Genomic DNA, 11861 nt, shown 5'->3' on the forward strand with positions numbered 1-11861 from the left:
ACCACAATACTTTTCACTGCACCAGGGATTGTGCCGGCATTAAAAAAGCCGTCACCAGAAATTTGCCAACTGCGTTATTTTTTAAAAAGCAATTTTAAAAACGTATTACCATTTTCATGATACAGTAGTACCTGTTTATCTCAACATCCTCAGGACCAAGGTAATACTGTCCACTTAAGCAGATGTTGAAATATGTGGGGTGTGTCTAAAAATGTGAAAATCTTGTTTAATTTTAAACATATCTAGTCTGAAATACTCTTGTGCATTGACAACTTACAATTTTGTAGTAGAATCCATATGGGTCAAGTAATGTATATTATGCATATGAAAAATACATTAATTCGAGTATATATCACGTTGGAAAATGTATGTATCATTTACATCCTGTTAGAAAACACAAATAACACACCCATATATGTTTCTCTCATTTGATTTTTATCCCTCTGTCAAAAACACGTCACTAAACAATTCACTAAGATAATTTATTATCACCAATAGCAAGTGGCTGTATAGCTATTTACCTGCTACATGTACATGTACTTAAATTGACCTAAATTTTGATCAGCTGGAGACAGCTATCATCTTGCTAAGGCTACCAATGAGATGAGGCTATTTATAGGGAAATGAAAATGTGAATAAATTAAAAAGTTTAACAAACATCCTTGCAAGATGTCCCACTGTCAATTAACATGACAACCAACCAGATATCTAAAGTTTCAAAATGTCTGAAATGGTAACGTTTTACAATTGGAGAAAAAATATTGAGGTTGGTGATCTTTATGATGACAAATGTTTTAAAGCAAGCACATCCCTGATTGTATGTAACCCAGGCAATATGTTTCAGTCGTATGTTAAATGCTTCATTATACACAAAATAAAAAGCTTTCTATATAAGCATGCAAGTACAAGGTCCTGAGTGAAGGGCATACATGGGGATGAATATTAATAATTGATGTCTTAAAACAAGTTCAATAAAATTCTGTTAGTTTTCTAGTGGAAAATTAGATTATTGATTTTTCATTGACAAGCCCAATGGACACTTCACACAGAAGTCAGACAATCAGATTTTTTGAGCACTAGTATATCACTATAAATTTATCATGAAGACGCCAAGAACAAGAAATTTCCCATTATTTTGAACAAGAAACATTATTCAGAATTACTTATATACCAGTCATACATTTAAAGCATGTAGCTGTACCGTATGTATTCTAATTGTACAATATGTATTGATGGACTGAACATAAACCTCCATTAAAACCACAGAAAAATTACGAATTTGTTTAAATACAATACAAAAGTGAAAGCAAGCAGACTTACAATTTGATCCTTGGCCAGAGTTTCCCCTCCTGCGATTTTGGCTTTATATGCATCTAACTTCAGCTGAAAGGAGAGAACAACATGATAATGTTCTTGCATATCACAGCGAAACATCCTAAATAACATAATAGATCCTGAACTAAATTGGAAGAGTTTTCATGTTTTTACCCCATCTGTCTTTATTATCCAGTGGATAGTGGGAATGTACTTTTTTTTTTTTAAAAGAAAAATATTTCCCCAGTGAAATGGAAATATTGTACTGTCAATACAGAATCATTCCACTTCAAAGTCACATATTTTCTTGGCTCCCCTTTAAAAAAAAAAACACCACAGAATTTCTTGGCATTATACCAGAGGTCTTGCTAAGATTTCACAATTATGAGTCCTGGACTCCTATTTTGGTAAAAATAGGAGTCCCACCAACGTAAGCTGCAGTCCCCTCCCATAAGCATATTGGGCATAACTGAAGTGGCTAAATGTCCATATGAGAAGTACCAGTGGATGTCATTGAGCTTACCTTTCCAAATTCTTTACACCACCGACGTATAGTTCTTGTTTGTCCTTTGAATCAGACTGATATTTGTCAATTCAAAGAAAGACCTTATTGCAAACACTAAGCCAAGCATCAAACATTTTCTTACACTTAGCTACTGTTCCATCTAAACAATCAGCCTTCGTCAATTTGCCATTTCAATACTTACTCAAATTTGCAAATGGCATTTTGTGTAAGTCTTGACTTTGTGGTCATATGCACTACTTATATGGCTACACTAGGAAATGAACAAGATAATGAAAGCTAAAGTTATTCACTTGATGTACTCAGACATGATTTTGGTATTCAAAAAAAAGCTGAAAATTTGGAAGGGGGGTTTGGTGGTCCTCACGGCCAAAAATGCATTTTACAATCATAAAAAACTGCTCTTGGTACAACTTATGATCATAATATATAACAAAATAATCATCTGAAAAACGAACAAACTTATAAAAAAATTTCGACTTGAATAATTTCACAATATTTATTGTCACATGAATTTGTTCTCATACTATTGATGCTTAAGTTATTTCATGTGCATGTCAGTGTTCACATCACAATTAAGTCAAAATAATTTCTCAATTTTTGCAGCAATTATATTATATTTCTCTCTTGTCATAACAAATCTGTAAAATAAACACCGAAGTACATCAACTATATACAAATAATCCCATACATTCACTTGTCTTTTTCTCCAACGGACACAACCTGTTGATATTCCAACTGAGCTCTTTTTGACACTTTGGCAAAGATTTGTTTAGCCTTCCTTTTTTGGCTCAATGTGCAATCGTTTCTTTTCCTTCTCAATGAGAGTCTTTTTTTCCTTTCAAGCTGGTGCTTGTATTGGTGACATGCAGCGTGTATATTCTGACAGAGTTACATCTGTTCTCTCGTGCAAATCTTTCTTCTTATAGTATTTAATTGCACTTTTTCCACATACCTTCTATGCTTGAATTTTCCCGTATGCAGCTTCTTTTGTAGGTGCCATTCCAAAATCTTTCATCCGCGATTGACGTAGAACAGAGGTCACAAAATGCCAATCCTCTAGCGTTCAGTTTTCTTATAAAATGACCAACTAAATTTCCGTCAACTTTTTGCTCCAGCCATTCCCATTTCCATACATTTTTTTAAAAAACCTTTATCTACACTTCTTGTGTCATGGTCATTCTCAACAAATCGGGACACCAACTTTTTTTTGCTGCAAGCACACTTCTTTCCATTACACGAAGGTTCATTTGATGAATTTAAACTTTTGGCCAATCCGCCTACTCTTTACAAGAGTCGTTGCAGAATGGGACAGAACAGACCGTTTTTTAAAAACTGGACCGGAGATGATAATGTTGTTGTTGTTGTGGGGTTTAATGCCATTTTTCAGCACACGATAGGCTATACATGGCGGCCAGTATTAATGGTGGAGGAAGAACCTGGGAAAACCCCGGAAAGAACCACCGACCCACAAGAAGCTACTGGCAAGCTTTCTCACATACCCACATTGTCTGAATCCGAGACAGAGGTGAGATGGCAGTGATCTGTAACAAAAAGTGCTTTAGACCACTCGAGGCCCCCTGGATATGATAAAAGCGGAATTCTGCTTTAAAATGGAGAAAAGTCATGTCTGTGTACTCTTATAATGACATGTACATCTCTGGGTCTTTCTGCCTCTGAATCAGCCATTCTAGATATCAGCACATTTTCTCACCACTCAGCAGCTATTCTAAGTCTCTGAACTTGCCACCCAGCTATTATGTCATGTTCTTTTGATGTACTCTTATAATGACGTGTACATCTAGGGACCTTTCAGCCACTGAATTCTGTCGATGTAAATATCAGCACAGCAAAAATTATCATTTGATCAACACACTACCTACTCAGCAGGTTGCTGAAGCAGGCCCGGCAAGACTTTGAATTTGCTACACAAGCTATTGCAGAGATCTCGCTAGGATTTTAAAGCTAGGAGTCCAGGACTTCATTTTGGTAAAAATAGGAGTCCCACCATCAAAAGTTGCAGTCCCTTCTGTCCTACAGAATCAACACAGATGAGAGAGCATCTAATTTTGGATGGAGAGGTTTTCATAATGTAATCACTCACTTTAATCTAGCTTCATTACAACAGTCCATCGACAGGATTGCAAATTTATGGTTTATTTATTTGTCTGCGTCCTTGTAGTAATTTTAGGCAATGGTTAAATAGTATCTGATTTGCTGTTCCCCCCCCCCCCGTATTTTCGCAAATACATGTCAGGTCGGAAAACATTTTAGACCTTAAAGCGCATCTCACGAATTCCACAACATAGCATTGTCCCATACATTTCTGACCTACATAAGTTGCATTTTAAAGTTAAATCTTCAATAAAATAATACCTTGGCTTTGCTTTCAATGATGTGTATATGTTTCTGAAAATATCTGCCCAATGATTTACGAAAACAGACAATCTAATAAACTGGTACATCCCAGACATAGCGAAGTCCGCCATTATTTCCCGTTAGGCCTACTGGTTCACCTACAGTTTCAAACTAATTTTATGTAAAAGAGGCAGTTAATATATATCCAGATCACCAATTCTTATCTTAAAACACATGTTTGTATGTTTTATCATCAAAGGATATCATGCAGGAAATTGATAGTTGCTACCTTACTCGGAAAAGGATTAATGGTCAAGCAGCTATCAAAACATATGCTTGTGAATGGGCAAGAGTTTCTTTGTCAACGTAATTGATATCAAAACTAGGCCTAGCTACTGATGTCTTGATGAATACATTTCACTACAACACTAGAACTAACCGAGCTAAGGCGAGGGGCATTTAAAAAAAAGTATGGTCAGTCATTGTACCTCTTAAATAGCTCTTGTTCGTCCACCAGAGTGATACTGAATATCTGTCAGTCCAAGTAAGGACTTGTTCCAAACACTAAGCTAGGCATCACACACTTTCTTACACATAGCTACTGTCCTATCTGAACTATCAATTCTAGCAGCTTTAGCAGTCTTCTTAATCTTGTTACAATCTTCGTAAGCTTGCCGTTTAATCCCAAAATACTTATCCAAATTTATGAATGGCATTTTGTCTAAGTCTCAACATGTCATTCTCATGCACTACTTATTCCGATACATTCGGAAATGAACACAATAACGAAAGCTAAAGTTGTTTATTTGATGTACTTTTATAAATGACCACATGTACATCTCTGGGTCTTTCTGACTCTGAATTCAATCACTGTAAATATCAGTACATTTTCGCATCCGGCCACCAGTCAAAGCCTTTGAAGTTGCCGCCAGCTATTGCATCATGTTCTTTTTGATGTACTCTTATAATGGCAACATGTACGTACATCAAAAGGTCTTTCAGTCACTGAAATCTGTCATTATAAATATCAGCACAGCTAACTGATCAACACATTTGCCCAGAAAGCAGGTGGCTGAAGCAGGACTGGCAAGTCTTTGAATTTTGCCGCACACCTATTACATGTGTACGGAGGACTCCCACCTCAGTGATTTTCTGCACGCCAGATCAAAAATTTGCATCCAAATACGCGTAAGTAAGCGTTTCCGAGATCTCTGTATTGCATGCATACAGAGGATTCCGACGTATGTGACTTTCTGTGTCTCAGATGAAAAATTTGCATCCAAATATGTGTGATTAAGTATTTCCAAGACTCTGAATACATTTCTTAAATTCGAAATCAGTTAAAAGGATGTTAAGAATCTGGAATAAAACGAAGCTACATAAACACATTCTTCAATATTAATACATTTTTTATTTGCTTCATTTTAAGAAATATACGTCAACTTAATCAAATTTCAGCATTCCCGGCTTCCATCACTCTCCAGGCAACTGAAATGTAGGCCAACAGAACTTGAAAACAGGTCAATTTGATTGTGTGAGAATTTGAATTTATTAGAAAAAAAAGACATCAAAGTAAAGTATGACTAAAACATAATGACTTTAATTTCTAGAAAAGCATCAATATTTCAAATGTGATATATTCCTGAAAATTGACTTCTCGTTATGATGTTAGTCGACATCGAAACATGCTACACAAGCACCGTTGCAAAGCAGTAAGACCTCGACCCTCAAAACAAATATCTGGGTCGATGTCTTACATTGTTGGACTAATTGTAGGGTTACCCTAGTGTAAACTATCCTTGTTCCAGGCTTCCTTTGCCGTCACGAGATCCAATGTCATAATAATGATGAAATAATACCTAAAAACAACTGTACCAACTTGACGGTTATAAGGTAAAAAAACAAAAAAAACAAACTTATAGTGACTGGGTCTACTAGAGTTTTCGAAGGCACACCAGGCAGCCATCTTGGATTTCTCCATCTTAAATTTCCCGTTGTATTTGACAGGAAAACCTGAAGACTACCATCTAAATATAACAATTATTTTAACATAACTTTAAACTATAATCAGGCCTGATCTACATTTTAGAGAATTTCGTAAACCACCAAACAATCTAACCCGGCATGCTGAAAACGAAAATAGGGTGAATTCTACAATGACAAGCTCTTTGACGGGAACAAGCATGCAACATTTCATACAAGCAATGTTCTTACCTTTCTCTTTTCAAGATTACGGACTTTTTTGTCCACAACCGCAAGAGCTTGTTTGATCGGTTCATTGACCTCTAATGAGGCCTTAATTTCGGCTTTTGAAGAGGCAGCGGGCATCCTTCCACAGCAACAACCAGCATATATTTTTCACGTGGTTTCGAGTTCTCTCTCTCCATATACCCTTTTCTCTACTGACCGTAAATGAGTGCAGTCACTCCAAGTGAACAGTAAGTTTGATAATATTTATTATGCGTCAACGTTATTAATGTAAAAAGTCTTACTAAATCCGATTTTAGTTTTTCACAAATGTATAGCCAGATTTTTATTTTGTAGAGATCGTCATTCCATTATCGTACCACATTAACCGAGGTAAAATGACGTCATTTGTCCCTCCCTACCAAGCGCCCTCGAAACAAAGAATACACAACTGGTAACTGTTGCAACACTACGTAGCTCTTGCTGTATATCCTAAAATAGAGATGTACTTGCATTATACGGCACCTCACCACAATAGCTGTCATAACGCGCCAACTAAAGGTGAAGTTCGAAGAAAGTACAATGAATTGCACATACATTTAGGAATATAAAACCATCCAAATAAACGAAATGCGAACAGCAAGAAAATATAAAACGTGAAGATGTTACAATTTTATATAATAATAATAATAATGAGGACTTTGTATAGCACCTAATCTTTAGAAGCTCTAAGCGCTATACAACATTAGACAACACATATAAGATAAAAAACATATAATGATATGACTACAAAAACAAACACCATGAAATTAGAAAACATTTATAAAAAAACATTTAAAAAACATGCTGAGAATATTTAAGGTAGGAAACATTATTAGGTCTTTAAATTTGTTCTTGCAGTCGAAATAAGTGAGTTTTGAGAGCCCTCTTGAATGTGATCACTGTGACTTTGTGTCTAAGTTCAGTGGGCAATTCATTCCACGTTGCTGGGCCCTTGTATGCAAAAGAACGCTGTCCATATGACTTGGTTTTTATAGTGGGAATAATGAGCATACGATTGTCAGAAGAGGAGCGTAAGTATCTTGCTGGTGTGTACACATGGGTGAGGTCGGATAGGTATGTTAGACTAGAGTCCGACAGTGAAACGTAGCACAGAGAACAAATTTTGTGTTTGATTCTGGATCGAATGGATAGCCAGTGTAGGGTACAGAGCAGCGGGGAGGTGTGCTCTGATCTACGTATGATCCGAGCAGCTGTGTTTTGAACTTTTTGAAGTTTCTGGAGCAGATATTGAGATGAACCAGACATAATTGAGTTACAATAGTCCAGTCTTGAAAGTACTAATGAACACACAAGTGTTTTAGTGGCATCAACTGAAAGATATTTGCGAATTGAGCTGATGCGTCTCAGCTCAAAATATGCAGCCTTAATAGTAAATGGGGATACCGTAGGGACTAGGGGACTTATCATTAAAAACATGGGTTTTGTACCGTACGGACTATAGGAAAAAATCCGTTGTACTATAGGGACAACATAATGTTATTTTCCCATAGTCCCTAGAGTACAAATAACTTTACAAAAAATCATAGGTATTATAGGGACAAGGAAATTGAACATGGGGGAAAATAACATTAGTTTCCCATTGTGGCTCTACAGTCTCAAGGGAATGGAACATGGATGGGTTTGTATAGGGACAATGGAAATGTAACATAGGAATACAAGACCGGTACTTGGGGGACAATGGGACTGTAACATGGTGGGTTTGTATAGGGACAATGGGACTTTAACATGGGTGGGAATATAGAGAGACAAAAGGTATTAGGACTGTCTAGGGACAATGGTAAAAATCACGCTAGAAACAAAACAAACTCTTGCTTTACTATTCACAAACCCCTAACCAAGGTGTATTGCCTATGTTAAATTTCCCCTTGTCGCCAGGGACTGTCTAGCGACAATGGGAATTTAACATGGGAATTTGAACAGGGATGGGTCTGTATAGCGACAAGGGAAAATGAACATGGGAATATATCTTGGGTTTGTATAGCGTCAAGGGAAAATGAACATGGGAGATGGAAATAACACAGACAAGAGACAAACACTGAGTTCACAAGCCAAATCTAACCCCAAGCTCTATTATCCACACAGAAGGGGAAGGTTAAATAACCACACACTCTACTATCCACACAAACGTACGCGAGGGCATACAAAACCCAGTCATATACTATCAACACAAATGTACGTGAAGGCATGCAAAACCCAATCATATACTTTCCACACACGCTAATCAGTCAAATCAAACCTTAATCTACGATCCACACACGCTAAGCAGCCAAATCAAACCCCAATATACTATTCACACGCTGACAAGCTAAAAACATAACCACGATCTATGGGCAGGGTTATACAGTGCAATGTCACTCGAGTCATTCTTCAACATTGTTACAATTTTTTTTCCGAACGTGTGTTTTTGGTTTTAGATTTCAGTTAACCATAGGCAGGGTTATACAGCTCAGTGTCACTCGCGTCATTCTTGAAAAAGCCTTGTGTTTGTTTCCTTTCTTGAAAAAACGGTAGATCTAAGGTTAGAATTTTTCCGTGACACATTGCAGTGCCAAAACAAAGAGAAAGCTACGATACCTGAATTGTACAAGCTCGTCCACTCCAGATTTTATTTCATCCACCGATTTACTGATTTACAATTTGTAAAGATGTAAGTGTTAATACAAAAAAAAATTACATGACAAACGGAACATTTCACAGAAATAGGGTGACTACTGGTCACAATTTTGGAGAGGTATCTTCACACGGGAACAGATACCTTTAAGATTTCAAACAACACTACGATGACGGAGAGAGAGAGAGAGAGTTATTCCTACTGTAGAACATATCAAGACACTTACGTTTGTTTTTACAGTCCATTTTCGTGAAGAAAGATTCAAACAAACACTCATTCTACTCAGATAATCACAGCCATAGAAAAATTTCACCATTATTAAATATCACCAGAGTGAACTGCTGATTTAGGCAACTAAAATTCCCTCCTTTTTTGATAACGTGGATGTAAAGTTCTCACAGAATAGTTCATCCAAAATATGCTGTGATGTATTTGACTATAAAACTGATACAATTTCTGCGGGATCGCCCAGGGTACGATTGTTCTTGCGTTAGTTTTACTTTTTTTAATTATTTTATTAATCGACTAGCAGTGAGACACGACTTATCTCGACAATGTGTGAAGAGATACTGAAGTCAGTTCGTAGTGAACACGGTCAGAAAATAAGTCTAGCCAATGAAATCGTTTATGATGAGCGATGCATTGTTTTGTTCGAAGTTAGTGTGGCAAAATAATGCCTACGCTCTTGCATTGTTACCATTGCAGTGCAGACAGACTGAATATGAACTTGAATCGCTCTGTTGTGTATTGTACAATTTCTTCTAACCGTATCAACTACTGAAAGGTCACAGTACTGGTTCACTTTTCTGAAATTGTCAATTTCTTTTTTACCTCGCTTAAACATTTTGACATACACACTCACATAGGTGGAGTCAGAAGTGTACTGAGTGGCATGGTTTTTTTTTTTTAATTGTGAATCGGGGGTTTTTATGAAGTAAATAAACTAAAGTATAGTGAACCTCAAGGATGGTGACCCAAGCTGTCTGTCTATTGATGCGTGTATTTACTTCAGAAGAAATAGGACTTCTAAAATAACAAAGATATACGGCAAACATGATTAGAATGAACACATTGGCAGCTAACTGTAGGAACAAAGGGGGTGTTTTCCTTCACGTCCGTGTAACTTATACTTTCATTCCTCTTTCAAGACAAACTTGTATCCTTTTGTAGGGCTTGAAATAAAAACTGAACAAACGTAAGCATTTTGCTCTAGATATTTCCATTTTGCAGCAACAGACTATACAGCATAAATACTGTTACAACAATAGAAAGCCTTAAATCTTCTAGCAAAAAAGTAATCTCGACTCTCACACATTGGTAAATGGAATACTGTTTCTTTTCTAGGGTTTTAGTTAGCCCCTATGTTCTTATTCTACAACAAAGAGACACTTACGTTTTATGCCAGGTCTATTCTGATCCAGTGAGAGTGAAATGAATAGTGGACCGTAAGACACACCCCCTTTATATAGGCGCTTGGTCTGCCATGGTTATAAAGTAGCCCATAGTGTTTAAACTTTAGTCATTTGACGTTTTGCTATCAAGATGAAACGATTGAATCATTTCGAGAAGAAAGAAGAAGAAGAATGCAAGAGGCAGAAACGTGATCCATCGCCTCGTACCATCGCTGAAGTCTTGGCACAAATTCATGCCAGTGATTTTGAAGATGATATGTGTGAAGCAGAATCGAACCCCAGTGAGTCTGCACCTAACCCAAGTTCACCAGTCAACCCTGAAAAGTACTATCACATTCGAGAGACGGAAAAGCGACCCTCTAGAAAATTTAGAACCACGACTTACAAATACACTGTGAAGTTTAAAGATTTCAAGTCCGACGTACCCTTGGAGAAAGCAGAAGGGTTCATCACCGAGGTGTGGGATTCTTTGCTCACCACACTCAAGCGACAATGTCAACCCAAAGAAGACGATCGCTTGGGACTATCCATATATCACGACGGCTTGAAATCCCCTGTTTGGATCGAGTTTATCAGACCCGCAGAACTAACCCCTTCCAAAGTCATGGACAAGATACAACAGGTGCAACAATCCAACGACCAGTTTGACATCACCGATGGAAAAGCCACAGTGAAAATGACCCACACCTCTCCTCCTGAAGGGAGTGGTCGCAAAAAGGTCTTTATGGTGAACGGCCTTCGTAGTATTAAGCGTAGCCATGTCCAAATTCACAACCCTCAAGACCAGATGTGTTTAGCCAGGGCTATCGTGGTGGGACGAGCGTATGCCGACAAGAACGACACGGCAGAATGGAAAAGAGCCTGGGAGAACATTCGAAAATCGAACCGAGCCAAACAACGAAACGAAGCAGAACTCCTGTTACAACAAGCCGGCCTGTCCAAAGACACACCCTGTGGCATTCCTGAAAAGCAAAACTTGCAAGATGTCCTAGCTCCACGCTACACCTTGAAAGTGCACCCTCAAGAAATGCGTGGGCCTCTGTTGTTTCGAGGCCAAGATTTTAAAGATGGAAAATACGTTCACCTTTATCATCACGAAGAACATTTCGATACCATTACTACCATCACTGTATTCCTAGGATACAGTTATTATTGTGAGAAATGTGACTATGGCTATAACAATCGAGAGCAACACAAGCATTGTGGATCGAAATGCTCAGGATGTTTGGCCTCTCAACCCTGTCTGAGCGAAGGGCAAGAACCAGTGCATTGTCCTGCTTGTCTGCGCACGTTTGTCAGCCCTACCTGTTACCAACAACATCTGAAGACGCAAGGTTCACAGAAGAAATGCGCTTGTCAACTCCTGAGACTGTGCCCTACGTGTGGACAAGGC

At 37.7% G+C, this 11861-nt stretch overlaps 1 protein-coding gene across 1 annotated transcript in view; it reads right to left on the minus strand.

Moving 5' to 3' along the window:
• LOC149784958 (uncharacterized) overlaps positions 1–6597 on the minus strand; it is a 51619-nt gene extending 45022 nt beyond the window's left edge. The window contains exons 1-2 of the mRNA XM_089978612.1: positions 6410–6597; positions 1321–1383 (exon numbers count right to left, since the gene is read on the minus strand). Of these exons, the coding sequence (XP_089834738.1) occupies positions 1321–1383; positions 6410–6523 (177 nt within the window). The 5' untranslated portion in view covers positions 6524–6597. The remainder of the gene's footprint in view (positions 1–1320; positions 1384–6409) is intronic.
• Between the last annotated feature and the right edge of the window lie 5264 nt (positions 6598–11861).

Source organism: Sinohyriopsis cumingii, chromosome 13 (genome assembly GCF_028554795.1).
Source record: "Sinohyriopsis cumingii isolate HCF-2022 chromosome 13, ASM2855479v2, whole genome shotgun sequence".
Taxonomy (NCBI): Eukaryota; Metazoa; Mollusca; class Bivalvia; order Unionida; family Unionidae; genus Sinohyriopsis; species Sinohyriopsis cumingii.